The 21,194-nt window shown below is 41.1% G+C and overlaps 1 protein-coding gene across 4 annotated transcripts in view; it reads left to right on the top strand.

Annotated features, from left to right (window-relative positions):
* FHL2 (four and a half LIM domains 2) overlaps positions 1-20,873 on the top strand; it is a 57,847-nt gene extending 36,974 nt beyond the window's left edge. For all 4 annotated transcript variants that reach the window (XM_032762511.2, XM_032762514.2, XM_032762515.2 and 1 more), the window contains 5 exons: positions 1,585-1,761; positions 13,573-13,747; positions 16,615-16,784; positions 17,968-18,154; positions 20,015-20,873. In XM_032762511.2, the coding sequence (XP_032618402.1) occupies positions 1,585-1,761; positions 13,573-13,747; positions 16,615-16,784; positions 17,968-18,154; positions 20,015-20,166 (861 nt within the window). In that variant the 3' untranslated portion in view covers positions 20,167-20,873. The remainder of the gene's footprint in view (positions 1-1,584; positions 1,762-13,572; positions 13,748-16,614; positions 16,785-17,967; positions 18,155-20,014) is intronic.
* Positions 20,874-21,194: the final 321 nt, after the last annotated feature.

Here is a 21,194-nt window from a genome sequence, read left to right as displayed (position 1 = left end):
GAAGACTGGCTGTCAATGCCTTCCTGTGGGATGGTAAGATTCATTCTCTAATAATGGCCCCAGCAGATTCTCGCTAGATTTCAGCATCCAAAACAAGTATTGCAGATCTATTGACTAGGTTACTGATTTAGAATCCAATTCACACTCTGAAATTTGGTAAGTTCTTGTCCCAAGATCAGGCCCAGTATTATCAGAATTATTGCTTTGAGAGCCCCCAGGGCCTGCCAGTGACAACACCACTCACACTCCTGGAAGATCTTCTGTGATTGTAAAATCGATTTATTATTAAAATAATTAATCCAATAAGTAAACCCAGACAAACAAATTGATGTAACAGAACATTGTAAGGTGGCCAGCACCATTACAGGCATATACTAACTCTATTCTTGGGGAGACCTCTAGAAGCTGAGATAGAACCTAATTTGATTCTGGCTCGCTGATGAAGAACTCCAATGGCTGTACCTGAGACCAGATGTTTTATAGACCTTGATGGTCCTCATGCATATGTGTGCATAGCTCTTCCCTCCTTTACCATACCTTAATTTCCTTGCCCCCATAATATTGGAGAGTCCTTTTCCTATAGGCTAATATATTAATTAAGCAAAGGTTATTAACATATATCAATTGAATTACTATGGTTACCTGTGGTTAGGCATCTGCAATATTTCTTCAAAAAATAGCCTGTACCTACCAATTTCAGAGTGTCTTCTTGCAACACTTGTGACTGTTACAAAACAATAAACAGAATCTTATTCCATCTTGCGACTTAAGGTCACTGTTAGTTTACTTACTTATGCTAGCTTATTGAGCAACTACTCTTATGCAGATTGAAAGGCCTTATACTTATGCTAACTGCTTAAGCTATTCTTACAGATCTAGGCCTACAGATCTCACATTTGTGCTATCAATTCCTTACTCCTTTATCTTATGATTATTGCTATAATTACTGTACAGCTAGAGGAGCATAACTGAATTCCCGGGTTGCAGTCTGCACAGCATTCCCAGAACCTTTAGCAGTGGCAGTGGCCACACCTCACACAGAAAGCCCTCTGTCTCCCCATCATACTTGACTCAACTATCTCTATATGTGCAGCTCACTTCAAATCTGACTGACATAATTCACAAAATACAGTAGCTTGAAAACTCTTCACAGCAAGAAATGCTCAACTCGCACACTGGATGAAACAGCTCAGATTAACCAGGCTGTTCCCCAAGCAAGACCATTCCGCTGAATCAAACTTCGTAAGCGTTATTGCTGGGGAAAACTTCCTGTGGGCAGATTATTTCATTACTGTCCATTATGAGTATGTTTGCATCTTCCTGTGAGGCATCTGGTACTAGCCACAGTCGAAAGACCACAGGTCTGACCCAGCACAGCCATCCTTATGTTCCCAATTTCCCCTCATATGAGGATTTAATTAATTAATTAATGAAAAGGTGTTGAAATTACTTGGCATTACATTAAATATAGGTGTGGTACGATGCAATAGGTCTGAAGGGGGTATATCTCATCGTGTTTCTTTCATTGGAGTTCAAGATAATAAGTCATTAGTCTGAACTTGCTTGTTTTCTTCTTCATGACAGGTCAGGATTCTAGACACCAAAATGACTGAACGCTTTGACTGTCACTACTGCAAGGAGTCCCTGTTTGGCAAGAAGTACATCCTGAGAGAGGAGAGCCCCTATTGTGTGAAGTGCTATGAGAGCCTGTACTCCAATACTTGTGAGGAATGCAAAAAACCAATTGGCTGTGATTGCAAGGTACCTTGGACTTGTGTTTCATTGATATCACTTCTGTCAAAATAGATTGGCTAGGTCTGTTCCCTGCATAAAGCATGCACCCTCCCCACAAGTGATCCCCACAACATTACAGAGGGATCTTGGTGGAAGATGTCAGCTCCATAACATCTTATTAACTAGGTAATTAAGAACGTGCTATGCTCCTCCTTGGAGATCCAGGGGAATTGAAGGTGCTCAACACCTGTCAGGAAGTGCTTCAGTCCAGATTTCCAAGAATATCCAGAAATTTTGGATGCCTAATTTGATTATGGCCAGGCCCACTTTTCCAAGATGCTGCGTAATCACAGCTCCCATTGACTAGTGTTGCAGATGCTCAGCACCTCTGAACGTGAGATTCTACAGTTCTAATGCTGGGCACCCAAAGAGTGAAATACCCCACATTATAGGGTCACTGTTGAAAACTTGGGGCTTAACCTGTCTGCCTCAGTTTCTGTATGGGTTAAAAGGGGCTATTAATAATTACCTGCTTTACACAGCTGGTGTTAGGATTATTTAAATGCAAGTGAAATGCTTCAGGTGAAAACTGGAGAGTATTTTTTACCATCTAGGAAAAACTTAGAACATTAGCCATGTGTTTAATAGGTTAAAATGTTGTTGAGTTTCTCTCCAAGTGATAAATGTTAATATTTAGCTGTTCATTTAACAATAAGAACACTACCCAAGTAACAAGGGGAAGTAGGAGAGCTATGAAACAGACAACATACATGTCTCATACACTCGTGCAGCAGAAAGTGTCCATAGAATTAACTTAACTGGCTACCCAGGAATTCCCCCCGTAGTAGGGGACTCACCACTGACAGATATCTTTGCAGCTGAGCATGATGTAGCAGCTGTTTCCTTTCTAGTCCCCTCTGGCAATGGTCATTATGGTGCTGTGGCAATCTGCCTCATCTCGTGACTCAGCCCTCTGGCTAGGTCTCATTTTAGTCCCATCCTCTTCTGGGGTACCAAGAAGTCTAATAAGTAATTCCAAGGCCAGGTCTCTGGCCCCTGACCCTGGTCCCGATGGTCCTTACATCCTTCAGTCAGGGTTTTAAATCATCCTTATTCCCTTATGTCAGGGGAGCTTCATGCCACCTTCTCAAGGCTGTTAGAGGAACCCAAGCTCAGCCACTGTGCTGGCTTCCAGTCCTGGGACCCTAGGATTAGCAGCTAAGATCTGCTTTGCCAGACACCTGATCACAGCCTCCCTGGATTTCTTCCTACTATTTGCTGTTCCTCCCGCCTTTCTCCCAGCTTTTTCCAGGCTCTTTGTAATGAGCAACACCAGAGCTCCTTCCCACAGGTCCAGTTCCTGCCCTTGTGTCGGGGTCAGCCACAAGACCTTACTCCAGTACTGTGTCTTCCAACCATATTCCCTCCCTGGGCTTCCTGCAAGTCTCTCTACCCTATAGTTCTCAGAGAGTGATAGCAAAGCTCTTATATCTCTCCCTGCAGCTCCAGACTTCCTTCCTTTATAGTAGGACCTAGCATCTCCCCATCTAGGCTTTATGCAACCAGAAGAGTTAATTGGCCTCTCAGACTCACACTAACCCTTTCACCACATGTGTGAGGTAAACACTCCCATTGCACTCCCTCTACACCTCACCTACCAGGTTAGCAGATGTGGTCGGGGCAAGGGATTGGCTAGAGTGTTCCTCTGTTCCAGCTCTCTGGTGGCAGAAAATGACCCCTTCAGGCCACAGGCAACTGGACTTGGGTTAAAGCAGCTTTAAGGCTGCTCTCCTCTAACTTACACTGGAGGCCAATTTTATCCCTGTCTGGCCCTAGAATCAGAGAGCTACAAACATGGCAAAAGGTCATCTTTGCCCATTCCCCTCAAATTCTGCACTGAGCATGGCTCAGCTGAACCCAAGATTGGTGGCCTGAATTTCAAAACCACACTGAATAGGGTACAATCCTGCAGTCTATGTATAGGACCCCAGAAATAATCTCAAAACCTTCCTAGTCCAGGTTAGAATGTAATAGTTAAGCCACTTACCTCAGACATTCATCTATACATTTGCCATGTCCAAATTGCTCATGTAACAGTCTAACCATTGCCAATAAGCAGTTTGCACAACTATGATTGTCATGGTGAAATTACAATGGAGAGTTGAGCTAGGGTGATGGAAATGTAATTTGGGGGGGAATTGAAGTAAACTGGAGGTCTAAGGGTTAGGCAGATATTAAGGGGTGTGGTCAGGAGATTGGACTCTCAAAAATGATACAAATGCCAGTTCTTCTCTTCCCAATTCATTTGCCCACTGTGACGCTTTAGGGTTCAATGCAGACCAGTAAAGGGTTATGTCACCACCTGTCCTGCAACTCTGCGTGCTTTTAATGCCATGGTGCTGTGGCGAACAGCCCTAACACCAACAGACAGCATGCAAGCAAGCAGGTCACACCATGGCTTCCCGCTCCTTTTTGCAGGATGACCCCAATGCCCCCCATGTCCTGCATTTCCCCAAAACTCTTTGCCCTGCTGTGTCCAGCCCTTTTCTGGAACACACACAGAAGTTAAGTTCACTGCTCCTTTAACGAGACAGTGAACAGCAGGTCATTCATTTAACTGGGGTTTGACAAACACTATTTTAATCACAGCATTGAATTGGTTTATCATAAAGGTAACACAAATTTATTAAACAAGAAGTCCTCCGTTTAAGTGATACCAAGTATAAAGCAAGAAGGGGTCACAAGCAAACAAAAGCGAAAATACGCTTTTAAGACTAAAACTTAATTTCAGCAAGTTTCTCACTTGTGCTCAGTTCCCAGAAACTTCAACCCCCTTGGGTAAAGGATCCAACATTCTGTGATTTCAAGAGCTCTGACCCCTATAATCCCTCAAGTGATAGATGCCAAAATGGCCTTTTCTCCCTGCTTATATCTTCCCAAAGTTCATTGGCTCTGCTTCAAGAGGCAGGAAGGCTTCCTGGGGGTGCAATCTCCAACCCCCATTGAGTTTGTTAAGTAGTTAGGACTCACCTAGTGGCTCTGTTTACTTTGCATGTAAACGTGCTTTTCTTTGTCTTTGGTCACACCTTGCTTAATTTACATTGGAGACAGATAGATAGCTGCCTTTCCTCCTGTCTGGGAGAAAACATCTTGCTCCCGTTGGTCACAGACTCGATGAACATCCATAATTCCTCATAGAGTGTTAACACTCACATTTCACAATGATATTAATCACCAGTGTGTCATTAGTTCTCAAATTATATATTATATGACACTTCTAGATCCAGATTATGACACCAGTGGGTGAGGTGTAGTGAGTATGTCAGGCCTGACAAGAGTTGCCGACACAAAGTAGTGAACCCTCAGTGGGCATCTGTGTCACATCCAGCCCAACTGAAAAGTCACTGGAAGGACTCCTTCAGGAGACTTTACACAGGTGAGAAGGTTTTGCTACCCATGGCAGGAAATAGGCAATAATCTGTGAAATGGTAAATTCAGTGCCAACTTTTCTACAGCTCACAAACACACAGAACAGGAAAGGGAGAGAGTCTGACTGACCTGATAAACTGAAATCATATTTCTGCCCTTCTCTAGAATGCACTTTTGTTCTAATGTCTCTTTCTGATACCCTGAGAAGATATTTCTATGTGTTGACATTCAAGAATCCCAAAACTTGGACTGAGTTCAACAAATCTCAGACCAAGTATTCAGGAATTATTCAGGCTGAACTTTTCAGCTCAGATTTATGGATGTAGGGAATATGGGTGTTATCCAATATACTTATCTGCTGTGTTTTTAAACTAGGCACTCTTTAATGGCTGATAAAGGTAGGTAGTAACATTTTAATATTTCAGATGATTGTGGGGGATTCTAAGTGTAAAGAAAAGACACAAAACTGTCTTTGTGGAGAATGTAACTGCAGTCTTGCAAATGAAAATGAGAGTTTCTCAGTGAAGATTTGTTAAAAGTTATTGGAAAGAATAACAAGAGTGATAAATCATATCTACTATTGTAGCATTCTTTTTACTGCAGGATGGATCTATCCCAGAAGTCTTAAAACAACCCTCCCCCTAACTCCCCCCCCCAGCAAAAATAACAGTATTGGCAAGCATTGTAATGTGAGATTAGAATGAAGCTGATTTTAATCATTTTATCTACCGCATGTAAAATAAAAACCGAAGGCCAATGAAGGATCTGTATTTATTTTCTTGTTCAGGTATAGCTTCTATACAGCTGAAAATTTTCAATCTAGAATTTGATACATTTAAGAAACCACCCTATGGGCCTGATTCTCCTTTCACTTATGCTAGTTTAAATGAAGAGTAACTTCACTGAAGTTACACTGGTATAAGTGAGAGTTGGAGCAAGACCTATTTTTTTTTCCAGTCCTCAATGTCACTGATGGAGCCCTAAGGATCTCCATTTGTTTATGGACTTCTAATACTCCCTGTCGGCCCTTTGTCATAGCCACTGCCACGCTTCTAAACCGAGTCGTCCCTCTGCAGCTGGCAAAGCGTTCATTTTTGCCTCATGCACAGAGCCAGATTAACATATAGCAGAGTTTCTCAAACTGGGGTTGCCACTTGTGTAGGGAAAGCCCCTGGTGAGCCGGGCCAGTTTGTTTACCTGCCCTGTCTGCAGGTCTGGCAGATTGCGGCTCCCACTGGCCGCGGTTCACCGCTGCAGGCCAATGGGGGCTGCTGGAAGCGGCAGTCAGTAAGTCCCTCAGCCCACACCACTTCCAACAGCTCCCATTGGCCTGGAGCAGCGAACCATGGCCAGTGGGAGCCACAATCGGCCGGATCTGCAAACGGGGCAGGTAAACAAACCGGGCTGGCCTGCCAGGGGCTTTCCCTACACAAGCAGCAACCCCAATTTGAGAAACACTGACATATAGACCAATTAGGCAAGTGTTTAGAGCCCAAATTTGGAGAAGGAGTGAGCAGGGGCAATTTGGCTAATGAAAGGGCAAGTGGGCCAAATATGAGTGGGATTTTGTACACCAGGTCACAATGCCACTCACTCAAATTATGGAGTGGCTGCTGGGTTAAATTTGAGCGAGTGATGTTGTGACCTGCTGCAGAGGGTCATGTTAGAAGGTAGTGGCCCAGAAGTGTATGCTTGCCTAGGGCCCAGTGATGGGGTAATTCAGTTCTGCATGGCACTTTTCTGTTACCAATGGCCAAGTGACTCAGTTCACTGCTTCCTCAAACTCCTACTACTCGATAGCCAGGTAGCAATAGGGTGACCAGATGGTAAGGGTAAAATATTGGGACCGCTGCAGGGGGAGCATGTTTTTTTTTTTTTACACTCATTCATCCAGGTCTTCAGCGGCAATTCGGCGGAGAGTCCTTCAGTCGCTGATGGTCTTCAGCGGTATTTTGGCAGCGGCTAATAAACCTTGCCAACAAAGACAGAAGCACCCGCCGTCGAAATGCTGCTGAAGACCGTCAGTGACTGAAGGACTCTCCGGCGAATTGCCACAGAAGACCAGGAAACAAAATATCAGGACAAATGGCGTCCCGACTGTGCTCTGGTCAGGACGTGGGACAAACTCCTCAAAACTGGGACAGTCCTGATTTTATTGGGACATCTGGTCATCCTACATAGCAAGAGGCCAGAACTGGGATTAGGATTTGGGTGCCTCATTGTCCACTGCTTTGTACCTTGAGGGGTCTTTTCAACTGTGGAAAGTGGGTGTAAAATATTACCACAAATACGGTTGATGTATTTGCTTTGGTAACACTTCATATCCACTATGCACAAGTATAAATGAGCACACAACATTCAAGGCAGTAGGGGCCTGATCCTCCTTTGAATTACACCAGTGTAAATCAGGAGTAGCATCTATGGAGTCAAAGCAGTGTAAAATAGGTGCAAGTGAGATGACAGGAAAGGCAGGCTCTGGGTCTCCAACACAGCAATGCAGAACACAATCCACTAAACCTCTTTAAGACATCTAGGCTATGTCCAGACTAACGAGTTTGTAGCTGTACCGATGCAGCTGTGCCACTGCAAGATCACTTGTGTAGCCACTCTATGCGGATGGGAGAGAGCTCTTCCATCAACGTAATAAAACCATCCCTAACGAGTGGTAGTAACTGTGTCAGAAGGAGAAACTCTCCTGCCGACATAGAGCTGTGCACACTACCACATATGCTGGTGAAATTTATGTCACTCGGGGATGTTTTTTTTCATACCTCTGAGTGACATATGTTTTGCTGACATAAGTGGGGTAGTGTAGACATGGCCCTATGCTGGAAAAAAAACCTTTTTTTGACTTAAATCTAAAGGTGTTTTTTTTTTTTTAAATCTTGCAATCTCTTTATAGTACTTTAATGGATGACTGTGAATATAATTCACAAATTACACAGACTGGTACTTTATTTAAAATGTTGGTTTTCACAGAAACACAAATAACATGTTGTCATTTAGTTATGTTAATAATACATCTGGCCTGAGGCCATCATGTTAACTGTAAACATTTCTAGCTAATGTTTATAAAACTCGGACAGGCAGATTAAAAATGTTATGTATTGAATGGCAGGAGGCACTGGTAGACATTAAAAAAATACCCCCGTGTTGCTTTCAAAGCCATTGCACATTATTCCTGCCAACAACTTCCTAAGATTGTCTCTTAAGAAAGAATGAATTTGTGTTAAAAAAAATAGGCTTACATTTCAAAGCCCAAGTCACTGGTGAATTTGCGCTACAGCTAATGTTTCCCACTTGTGCTTGCTTGAAACACTGAACATTCTTTCTGGAAATTCCTCTGTCATTTTCAAAAACTCAGATGTTCACATTTGCTGAACGACTTACATTTGACTTTTGAGTTGATTTTAGCATTCTTTGCAATTTTTTAAAATAGTTTCTTTGAAGTCTCTTTGGCACAGAGAACATTACCAATACAGGATATACCCACAACAACTCACCTTTCTAATGCAGACCATAAGGTGACATATAAAGGAACGAAAAAACCTGTTTGCAAAATCTGAGAAAAAAATTAAAAGAGGATTGTTGTGGAAAGCTACTGTGGCAGCATGTGGGCCAAAAATTAATCAAAAGAGTCAATCTTAAATATGCACTGCAAACAGAAAATGGAGACATCAGTAATATATGGAACAGGAAGGTTATCTTAACAACACTTCAATTAAATCTCAATCCTTTGCTGAGCTGCGATTCTTATTTTGCTTCGGCACTGAAAATCTGACTTGTCTGATATTGTGTTGTGTTTTGAGGAGGAAGGGAGGAAGAGACACCAACGACCTTCACCTGTACATTGTCTAAGCAGCGAGGTGCTGATTTTAACAGTGCGTCACTCAGTCACAGGCCCTGCACACCAAAAATGTACACAACACTTGAAATTGTATCCTACTCTTCCTGCCTTAGATTCTAAGGAGAATATTGTTTCTAGTAAAAATGCTGATGTTTTCACTAGTTCATGAACACAAATATACTTGGTTACTTTCCTGTTCATAACCTCGCTAATCTCCTTCTTCCTATTGTGGTCTCTGAGGAGACCAAGTTCAGTGGAAAACACAATAGCTTGAGTAGTAAGCCTAACTAAAAAACAATACTGTTTCAGGGCAATAAGGGATTTATGTTTATAAAACCTGGTAGTTCTAATCTTATGGTTTTGTTCAGTTAAAAAAAAATGTTATTCACCTACAGTCATATCACAGAAGAGGAAAAATATCCTGAACATGTAAATTATGGAAGAATTATGGAAAAAATACAATCGCACCCTCACTTAAGAAGGCTTGATTTGGAGAAGTTTGCTTTGAGGACAACATTATGTAATGCAGGTTTGACCTTTGTGGAAAGATCAGGCTGAGAAGCACCGCCATCCTGTTTCTAATTCATACAAGTTTATTAAATTAGGGAGTTTTTAATAATCAAATGAAGCCAGCTAGGGGAGGAAAATTATGTTTTGAGCTCAGAAGGAAAGTAACTTACTTAAGTGCTAAATATTTCCCCTGTAGATTCTGCTACAGGCTTTTTTCAAGCTCTGCAGAAGCATGCAATTTCTCCCCTCTGCTTTAACCAGTAACACATATCCCTGAGATTTGTCTAGAGCACCCTTTCTTTGTGTAGGGTATAGAACATTCATACCATAAACAAATGTTCATGTGTACACGTACGTACACACACACAGAGTTTCAACTTCCTTACTTTGGTCAGAGACCCATGATCCATCCAAGGTAACCCTTCTACATTTCGCACCTGTGCTTGCTTCCCATAACAATAGAATAACTGAATTTCTCAACTGTACATCAGTTGGCACAAGCTAAATCATACATTTTCAAAAATAGCCTTTAAAGTTTCACCCACAATATTGGAAGCTGGTTTAAAAATCAAGGTCAGTGGACACATTGGGCCAGATCCTCATCTCCACTCGGGCTGCTTTGCTCCACTCTGGTTGCACAAAGCCGCTATGAAGCCAGCTTAACCAGTTGAGGATGCCTTCTAATGCTGGGGGATCCTTGGATGTCATATTACCATGATAATGGCTTTATGTCACTCCCTCCTGGCCTCATACAAGTAGTGAGGATGGATCGAGTGTCTTTATAGCCATGATCCCTGCTGCTGGAACAGCTCCTCGGATCTGTGAGCAGCCAGTGCAAATTAGAGGAGGTCTGAGGCTGCTCTAGCTTGCACTGGAGACTGGTCCAGCTATAGGGCATAATTTGGCTTCAAGTCACCATTGCACATGCAGCTCAGCCGCAGCTCAGCAATTTCTCTAAGCCAATATGTCTACATTACACTTCAAGATTTAACCTAGCTTTGGTTAGCTTTGATGACTCTAGAGGTTTCTGGACAAAAACCAGTTCATTGTTAAAGAAAAGGGAAAGGCATAGGCTTCATTATTTCGAACTTGAAAAAGTGCAAGTTACATTTTTGGTGAGGCTTATATAAGCAAAAAGGAGAAAAATAAGCAGTTAACAGATACCAACTTTGGAGCCAAAAAATACTTTGAAGAACACAGCAGAAAAAAAAAAAAAAAGGAGGGGGGGAGGGAAGAGAAAAATTCTTATTTTTTCCAGTTTCCAAGTTGAAAAATGCCTCCACAGTTTCACAAAAGATAACAATAAAGAAAATAGATTTGCAGTCATTCCATTTTCCAGCAAGCAAATTTCACATTTTGGAAAACTCTGTTGGCTCTAGGTTGCACTTTTCCAGGAAAAATATTATTCCTTGGAGATCATGATTAAGTTGTTCAACTTCCTTTCAAGAAAGAAATGTAAATATCAATCCCTTCAACAAAATAGGGGTTTTTTTTTCATTTTGATATTAGAAAATCTGATATTTAAGGGTCAGAAACTGGTTTCTTTGAGAAGGTTTTGTCTGACGTGAACGGAGCAAGTTGTATGAATAACTCTTTGAAAACAGTGAAATAGGAACCTCTATTACACTTTGTGTGACCTCAGAGTTGGAAAAACAAGAACATCCTCAATTACCACTTGAAAAGAGATTTTGAGGGAGTTGAGGGAGCAGTGCAGGTATTCAAACAAGATTTTCTCACTGTGCCACTGTTAATAATCTGTCTCACTGATGATAATAAAATGTTGACATTCCTTGGTTCATTCTTCTCTCTTTTGTTCACTAATATAATTTAGTGCAAGCGGTTTGTCCAAATTATAGGTAAGTTTTTAAATGGAAAGCGAAAGGTTAGTTTTTCCAGTGTATTTTAAAAAGTGCCTTTTAATGATACAGGAATCAATGCAAACTCTGAGAACCTATACATTTAAGAGGCCCTTGGGTAAGTCAAGCATTCTGATTATTCAACCTACGCAAAAATGCAATGGGTTGCTGTCTTCTTTTTTCTTTTCTTTTTTTTTTTTTTTCAAAACCTCTTCAGTTGAGATTTATTTTGTAAAATCAGAATGGTTTGGATCTGGATTTTATCTGAAACACCAAAGACTTTGGGAGTTACGGTGGACATGAGTTTTTAATCATTCCTAAAATGACAATCCTTTGAAATCATTTTCTGCACTGATATTTCAATAGAAGAAATATTGTTTGGAACTGTGATGCCAATCCTAGTATCAGACAGTTCTAGAGTGGCACCTACGGAAATGATGTGACATCGCATCTATTTGGGGTGCCCATGGCAAAGCAGCAACATAAGTAGCAGCAAAGTGGTAGTGACAGTTCTGACCCCTATTTAGCATCTAAGTAAAACTGAACTGAAGCTAGTCCTACAAAATGGAGAGACACATGGCCAGTTCGATCCTTAGTGTAAATCCATTAACAAATGGAATTAATACCAGAGCTGAATGTGGAACAGAGATTTGTGCCAAGACCCATGTTAAGAAGGGATAACCTAGAAGACAGCAATGGCCAAGATGGAGATCGAAAAGATATTATATTTCTGTTAATGACTTAATTGTCAGGGGAAATACATAAATGAGATTACTTGTGTCTCTGCGGTATTACAAAAAGCAACGGGTACATTGCTTTTTGGGTTTTGTTTAAAGCTTATTATAAAGGAGATAGAATTGTCTTTTGCCCTTTTGAGTAACCATAGCAAATCAGTTCGTCATTAAGCAGAACAATTTGTTTTCCTGAGCTGTATGAATAAGCCTCAAAACCTGGCTATGTGATTCAGACTTGGATATCCTTGTGTAACCCTTCTGCCCATCAGAGTTAGCAGCAACAAGGGCCGGTTCAGTATCTGGGGGTCCCTTTTCAATAACACAATACAAAACTGACTCGAGCCCCCACCCAGTGACCTGGGACAATTACATACCACCCCCCGGGCGCCTCTAAGAGGCAATACTTCCCCTCTTGCAAGCACAGAGTCTGAGTATAGCAAAAGCCTTTTAATAAAGGAGGGAAACAATGCGGCATTATGTGGGGAAACACAACAAACAGGATTCATAACACAAACCATGAGCAAAAGACCCACCCCCAAGTAAGCTTGTCCATGTCCTTTTCTCCTCAGGGTCTTAAGTCCAGAAACCCAACAGTCACCCCATCCACAGTTTCTGTCCTTGGTCAGTGCAGCCCCAGAGTTCAGAAGTTCATCTGCAGAGTTCACCTCCCAGACTGAGTGGAAGGAGGCGGAGGTATGGGGACACCTTACACGCTCCGCTGCTCAGGTCGACGGCCGATTACCACACCTCTCCGCAGGGTCTCTGCTGGGTTCTTCACTGCCAGCCGCATCACTATCAGCCAGCCTGCTGGCCACTCCTCTCTGCTAGTTATCCTGCTAGCCACTCACCAACTTGTCTTCAGGCCCTCCCCCTATTTAACACATCTCTCAGTAATTTCAGGTGTTAGTAAGGGGGCCTCAGTGTTAGCATGTTCAGAACCACTAGCCCAGAGTATGTCTAATGCTTAGACCTAGAATCAGCAATTTCAGCTCTGCAACACCTAACAAGACTACCATGGAGAGGTCAAGGGCGCCCATATTACCAGGTACAGATATCTGTCTTCAGTCTCTCTCAATTCACTGGGCTTTGGAACCCATGTTCCTTGCCTAGCAAGTGCTACTTAGTTAAGGGCAAGTTCCTCCATCATAAAATGCCAAGTACAGTTCTACTGTCCTTGGTTCACATAACCAGGATAACAACACTTTATTACTCCTGCTCCAATAACAAAGAGAATGGGGATCCCGTAGCAGTCAAAGTGACCATTTGGGGAAGCAGTCCATCATGCTAGGCAGTGTGGGTGTGCCCATTGAAACAAGATCAGCCCCTGAAGTCCTTTTCCACAGCTCACCACTAGATGTCAGGGTAGAGCTCATTCTGACTCTGCTTACACTTAGATATTCTCCCAATTTACAACTGTGAAAATTATTCATTCTGTTTATTCTGTGGTTTTGGATTTCTACAGGATCTGTCCTACAAGGACCGACACTGGCATGAAACCTGTTTCCACTGCTTCCAATGCAAGAACTCATTAGTGGACAAACCTTTTGCTGCAAAAGAGGAGCATCTACTTTGTACTGAATGCTATTCCAATGAATACTCTTCCAAATGCAATGAGTGCAAGAAGACTATCATGCCAGGTTAGGATATACCATTTTCATTTGTCTATACTTTAAAGGCCTGCCCCAAAGCCCACTGAAGTCATTGACAGTCTCTCAACTTCATTTCATTTTATATGGTTTAAAGGCCAAAGGAACCATTTTCTGTATATCACAGGCTGTTCATTCTCATCCAGATGCCCCTATATTAAGTTCAAAGACTTTATACTAAAGCATTTCAGTCCTCAGGAAATTAAACTATGTGCCACTGGGAAACAGCGGGAGAGAGGAAGGTCTCCAAATGCCAAGGCTGCTGCAATGGCAGGAAATTGGATAAGACCAAAAAGTAAAGGCTGGGTCAAATATCAACACTAACCCCAGCATCCTTTGTAACAAACATCTTAACAACACTGAATGTCCTAATTCATAATCTGATGGGCCAGTTGGGGATGTTACAACCTATGTTTTAAGTTATCCAGATCACCTAATTCACATAAGAGATCTCCATACATCCATTGTACAATGGAGATGGATTAATACAAAGAAAGGGGGAAAAGTAAGTTCAATTCTATTTTTAATTCAATTTTTGATAAGCATTCACATCATGCCATAATCAATGTGTACACTATATATGAAAGTTTTATGCAGCCTGGACAGCCAAAGTTTTATACACCTTCTCTGCCTAGTTTTGTCTCTCTTCCTTGTACACCATCTTAACTGGCTGCTACCATTTGAAGAGCAACAGGGTGTTTTTAAAGTTTAACTTTTTACTTAAATAGCTAAATTGGTAGCTAAATACTCCCAGTTTAGCTTTTTAACAAAATGTGAAAAAAGCAGCCAGGCTACCTCCAAAGTGCTGCTGAGTACTAAATCTGAAAAGATAGAACCATTTGCCTTTCAAGCTCGGCTATCCAAGAAACAGCTGCCTCTCAACAGCCTGAAACTTGGGTATATGGTAACAGACTATTGAAACATGCTCTGTAGTTTACAATGCTATAGCATTCCATAACAATTTGAAGGGTTAAAAGGCCAGAGGTTGGGGCTTGGTCTAGAAATAGATAATGAAAACAGTTTTTACTCTTAAAATTCAGGAATCCATATACATGCCTGGTAATGATCAGTGATATGATGTTATTCAGCTGAATCCTTTCTGAATTGGCATTTTCATGTCAACCATGTAAAAATTGGCATGGCTGCCTCACAGGCCATGACATAAAAATTGCAGGGGCTTGGGATATAAGATAAGATGTACAAATAGAAATCATGCAAATGTGTTTAAAAGCAGATGGTCAAAATTGCTCAGGGTTCCACATTTGCACTCTCTTTCTCCTTTTCAGGGGTATAGATACATTAGTTGTGTTTTATTAGTTGAGAAGTGTAGTTAATTGTGTCATTTTTAATTGTGAGGAGGAGTGTTCATGGACATTATTTTAATTTAGCCATCTTCTAGTGTTTGGTGTGCTCCATTCATTTTAAGCTTACAACCCAGACAGGATATCAATTAACCAAACGTTTTGCAACCACATCCCTCCCTAATGTATGCAGCTCAAGCCACCATCACACTTGGTAATCAGGCTGCTCTACACCAGTGTTTTTCAAAGTTCAAGTCGGTCGCGGCATGTCAGGCACTGGGTCACTCTGGTCAGCACTGCCGACTGGGACGTTAAAAGTCCTGTTGGTGGTGCTATCCAGCTAAGGCAGGCTAGTGCCTACCTTTTCAGATACCATGCAGTGCCCTGGAAGTGGTCAGCAGTGGGTCTGGCTTCTAAGGCAGGGGAGTCAGGGGGCTCCGTGTGCTGCCCCTGCCCTGACCCCTTCCTGCACCCCAACCTCTGCCCTGAGCCCCCCCAAACCCAGAGCCCCTCCTATACCTCCTGCAGATGTCGTCGATGTGGTTCAAAAAAGATATATTGGAATTGGAAAAGGTTCAGAAAAAGGCAACACAAATTATTAGGGGTATAGAACGGCTTCCGTATGAGGAACAATTATTAAGCCTGGGACTTTTCAGCTTGGAAAAGAGATGGCTAAGGGGGGATATTACTGAGGTCTATAAAATCATGACCGATGTGGAAAAAGTAAATAAGGAAATGTTATTTACTCCTTCTCATTGCACAAGAACTAGGGGTCACCAAATGAAATTAATAGGCAACAAGATTAAAACAAATAAAAGGAAGTATTTCTTCACACAAAACACAGTCAACTTGTGGAACTCCTTGCCGTAGGATGTTATGAAGGCCAAGACTATAACAGACTTCAAAATAGAACTAGATAAATTGATGGAGGATAGGCCCATAAATGGCTATTAGTCAGGATGGGCAGGGATGGTGTCCTTAGCCTCTGTTTGTCAGAAGCTGGGAATGAGTGATGGGATGGATCACTTGAGGATTACCTGTTCTGTTCATTCCCTCTGGGGCACCTGGCACTGGCCACTGTCGGTAGACAGGATACTGAGCTAGATGGACCTTTGGTCTGACCCAGTATGGCTGTTCTTATGTATAAAGGTCTGGGATTAACATAACTGGCATTTCCATCAGACTCGTCCTTGTGCTTGTATCTGAGGCACAAACACAAAGCAGAAATGAAATGAAGAAATAACTGCAGGACTTTAATAAAAGGTGTGGAACAGAGCAAAGGTAAGGCTAATACTGCAGATTTCATAAGAATTCCTAATAAATGAATTCTCACAGTGCCATCTGAAGGAAGCCTGAGGCTCTCTGTAGCTACTCCAATCTCCTTACCATAACTCGCACAGTCTGGAAACTTCCTCTGTGAACAGCACCCAACTCCTTGCTATGCTAACTAATCACTACACAGGTTCTAGCAATCAGTAGAACCAAATCAAAACTACAGGGGTTAAAACTGCTCTGTCAGCATGAAGGGCTTCATTTTGTGCTTTGATCTCATGATAGGTACGCGCAAGATGGAGTATAAGGGTAACAGCTGGCATGAGACCTGCTTTATCTGCCATCGTTGTCAACAACCAATTGGAACAAAGAGCTTCATCCCCAAAGATAATCAAAACTTCTGCGTACCCTGCTATGAAAAGCAGTTTGCCATGCAGTGTGTCCAGTGTAAGAAGGTATTATTCTTAATTTATGTACCTCAAATTTACAAATTTGTCATATCTGTCATATCAAATTGGTGGAGGGTTTTTTGTTTTTCTGTGTGTGAGATAAATTGTTATGAAAACAATGATAAAATCAGCTGACCTTAGGAAATGCAGTACAACTTTAGGGTCCAATCCTGCAAATCCTTATTAACAAGCTCAATGCTTATTACCATGAGATGTTTCCTACAAGGGGATGACATCTTCTGAGTGTGGGAAAGGTATGCAGCATGAAATTTTCAAATTAAATCACTCAGCAGTGATCCGACCCAACTCCCACTGAACTCAATAATATTTTCCCATTGACTTCAACAGGAGCTGAGTTAGGATAATGCTGAGTCCTTTTGGAAATTCCAACCACAAAGATCAAGAGGAAAAAAGAAAAAGTTGCCATGTTTACAGCATATATTTTCTGAAATCAACATTTTTGAAGTCATTACTCCATAATAGGTCACAGGTGTTTGCAGGATCAGGGTCAATTATTTGCACAACATATTTCCTACAATTTATACACCACCATTCTTAGTGAATTAGAATTAAAAAATACCAGAGGAAGAAATAAATTAATGACTTGATCCTGCAACTCAAAGTCTTGTGGCTGATTCCTTGCTCACATAATTTAGTATCACTGACTGCAGTGGGATGGTTTGAATGACTCGTTATTTGATGGATGTCCGGGACTGGGTCAAAGAGAAGAGAGACATTTTCAGCAGAGATTTGAAATTAAAAGGTCCTCTGATGAGGAGGAAAAATAAAAGGAGGCTGTTTCAGACAGCAGAAGCTGCAGAGATAAATTGTTTTACCACCAGGGATGGTATGTGAAAGCATGGAAAGGCCAATGCTGAGGTGAGCACAAGGAAAGGAGTAGAGGAAAACAAGGAAATGAAGCAGGATGCTGTAAGGGTTTTATATACAAAGACCACAATTTTGAGCAAGATTACAAGATGAAAAGGGAGCAAATGTTTAAAGATGAGACTTTGCATAATTGGGCATGATAATCACTTATCCCAAACCAAGGCTTCCCTCTTAAGGTCAGTTCCTGCTGGTAATCATAAATGTTATTCCTGGTTTTAAAAAGAAGTCATCCTCAGTAAGAAAGTGACCTCACAAAACCTCTTTTATTCTTAAAAAAAAAAAAAACAACCCACCACCACAGGCTATCACTACAGGAGGTGTAACTTACCGGGAGCAGCCCTGGCACAAGGAGTGCTTTGTTTGTACTGGATGCAAAAAGCAGTTGTCTGGACAGCGCTTTACCTCCCGGGATGAGTTTGCATATTGCCTGAGCTGCTTCTGCAACCTCTATGCCAAAAAATGTGCTGGATGCACCAACCCCATCAGTGGTAGGTGTCTTACTACCATGATCTTCAGAAATGTAGAAGCAATTAATTTTAAAAATATTTGTTAGAAATGTAGTGGTCAGGTTAATTTAAGAGACTCAACAAATATCCCAGTCATATCATATCCTGGATTTGAACACTTTTACTTGTGCAATCTTTGGAGTCTTGGAAAAACTGGAATGAGTCCTTACTTTGATTTTTTCTCTTTTTCATTTGATTTCTAGGGAGCATGTAGACATATCCTAAAACAACTACGCATACAGTAGGACATACATACCCTATATGGTATTCAACCTGCTTTTATTTCTGAGACACTACTGCATTCACCAACGATAGTTTCCCTCCCAATAGAAAGTACATTTAATTATATCTCATATTCAGCTGCAATGGGGTTTTCCTGGATTCTCAAGTTAGGTGCTTAGAAATCACAAGACTTTGATATAAAAATATTAAAAAGAACAATTATATAGTGCTGTATTATCACTAAGCATAAAAATATAACCCTCCATGTGAGGTGGTCAGTGCTTCAGACGTGAGTTATACAGTCCAAGACTGAGGTTCTGAGCCACAACTTGGAGAGAGTCTCTTATCCAACACTACCATTGCTCTGCTCCAGGCCATTATTTCACTCATTGCCTGTCTGCTTACCTCTCCTGCCATTACCAGCAGTCCACTTTGGATGGCACACTTAGCGCTTCTTTGCCATCATGGAAATTCAACATTTTCTATCTTTATGCTGCAGTCTCCCCCTTTGAGCTTTTTGATACTAACTTCACTTCCTTCCCAACTGTCCAAAATACTCAACAAAATCATCTCTCACTTGTCAATTCAACCACTTTGCACACATCCTTTCAGTCTCTTCACTGACTGGGACTGCACTGCTCCCTCGGCATCAGGTTCAAACAGCTTATTCTTGCTTTCAAGGTCATGCAACACATAGCTCATACTGAAATATGGGCCCTTGTCCCTTTTCACCTTCCTCCAAACTTCTGCTTCACCAATGAGGCCATCCTCAATGGCCCCTTCACCTCTTTCTCTCAAATATTTTTGCACTTTCTTCCCATGCTTCTACTTTATTGACACACCCTCCTCAAAACTGTCAAACCATTGCCTTCGCTCTACTCGGGTCACTCAATCCCAGTTCTGCAATATCACCTTCACAATTGAATAAGTTCACTTTAAAAAAAATAAATTTAAAAACCCTGATCTTCAAGACATATGTATCCCTGTACTGAATAACCATGTTATCTTATTTCTGTAATCCATATCTTTCCTCTCTGTTCTGACTCCCTGGTGTACATTATACCTCATTTCTCTGTCAAATCCATCAGTTAAGGCTCAAGTCCATCACTTAAGCTCCAGGTCCTACTCACATTGAGTAGCATGAGGAGTAAGGGCTGGTCTATGCTAGAAAATTACATCAAACGAGTGATGTCATTCAAGGATGTGAAAAATCCACACCCTTGAGTGACATAGTTAAGCCAATCTAAATCTGCATGTGGACAGCACTAGGTCAATGAAAGAATTTTTCCACTTATCTAGCTACTGCCTCTCTGGGAGGTGGATTATCTACGCCAATGGGAGAACCTCTCCCATTGACAAAGGAAGTATCTACACGGAAGCTCTACAGAAGTACAGCTGTAGTGTTTTAATTGTAGATAAGCCCTAGGATACTACTCACCACGTGTAAGGATGGCAAAATTAGACTAAAACAAAGCAGGAATGGAATTCTTTCTCACAAAAAGTTTCTTTCATTTCCTTATATATGATATGAATAGCAGTCCCCAAATAGCATTCTTACACTAAGCCACCTGATGACTGGTACTCCATTGTTTTTCTTTATTACTTTTGGTTTTTAAATAGGACTCGGAGGAACCAAGTATATCTCCTTTGAAGAACGGCAGTGGCATAATGACTGCTTTAACTGTAAGAAGTGTTCTCTTTCATTAGTGGGCCGCGGCTTCCTCACAGAAAGGGATGACATCCTTTGCCCCGAGTGTGGGAAAGATATTTAAAGTTTAAAACAAGGAGGAAAGCAGAGCTGTGCTTGCAATACATATTTTTTTGAAACATGCGATGTTGTGTACTAGCTTTAGTCAACCATATGAAGACTTTACTCCTCTGTGTTTCTCAGTACCATTCACATCACGTAACCTTTATTTCCCTCCAGATTGTCTAAATCCAAAGGCGGATTGGGAGGGGGGCAACAAATGATTTCAGAATCGTTAGGTGGCTTGTTAATGGTTAAGAATTTACACAGTTAACCAAGATAAGTGCAAGACTTGAGATATGAAATGTTTTGCCTGTTATTGACACTTTCTTTTCTTCACTGAATATTTGAATTTACAAACCTGACTTAGTCTTTGAGAGAGTGATATGTTTGAAGGATTACAGGTGAAATCTTGACCCACTGAAGTAAATGGCAAAACTCCATTTGACTTCAGTAGGGCCACGAATTCAAGCCTAGTGTTCTTAGAATGTGTAATTGCAGTGTGCTGTCAAGGGTGTAGAAAGATGAGAATGTGTATGTGTATCAGTGTTAAAGGATCTGTGCCATGCCTTAACTAGGAGAAAATGATTATCAATCATTTAAGTGGGAGTGTTCTGTAACAAATATTTTATTGCATGATTAGCTGATTGTTGTGTGAAATACAAATTCTGTTGTATCAATTGAAACTACACTGCATAGTATATTTCTTAATAAAATCATTTAATAAATTCATATTTTGTGATTTTGATTTTTTAAATTATTTTTAATGTGTCACCATTTTCTAAAGTAGAGTGTATGTAGAACGCTTCCAAAGTTTTAAAAAATACAACATAAACCGTATAACATAAACCATATAATACAACCTGGTACTACTAAATTTGCAAGGTTCTGATAATTATCCTCAAATGGATGCACCAAAATAGCAGCTAATCTCCCATTGATTCCAATGGGTGGAAGACTCTCCAAACAGAAATGATTAACTGAAATGTGCAAAAAGACCAAAGTCATATCATCCACTACAATAATTAATGTATGCTCAATTGCTGTATTTAA

This window comes from Chelonoidis abingdonii, chromosome 1 (genome assembly GCF_003597395.2).
Source record: "Chelonoidis abingdonii isolate Lonesome George chromosome 1, CheloAbing_2.0, whole genome shotgun sequence".
In the NCBI taxonomy this organism is placed as follows: domain Eukaryota; kingdom Metazoa; phylum Chordata; order Testudines; family Testudinidae; genus Chelonoidis; species Chelonoidis abingdonii.
The sequence above is the reverse complement of the archived record's forward strand: the minus strand, read 5'-3'. Positions and strand labels throughout refer to the sequence as shown.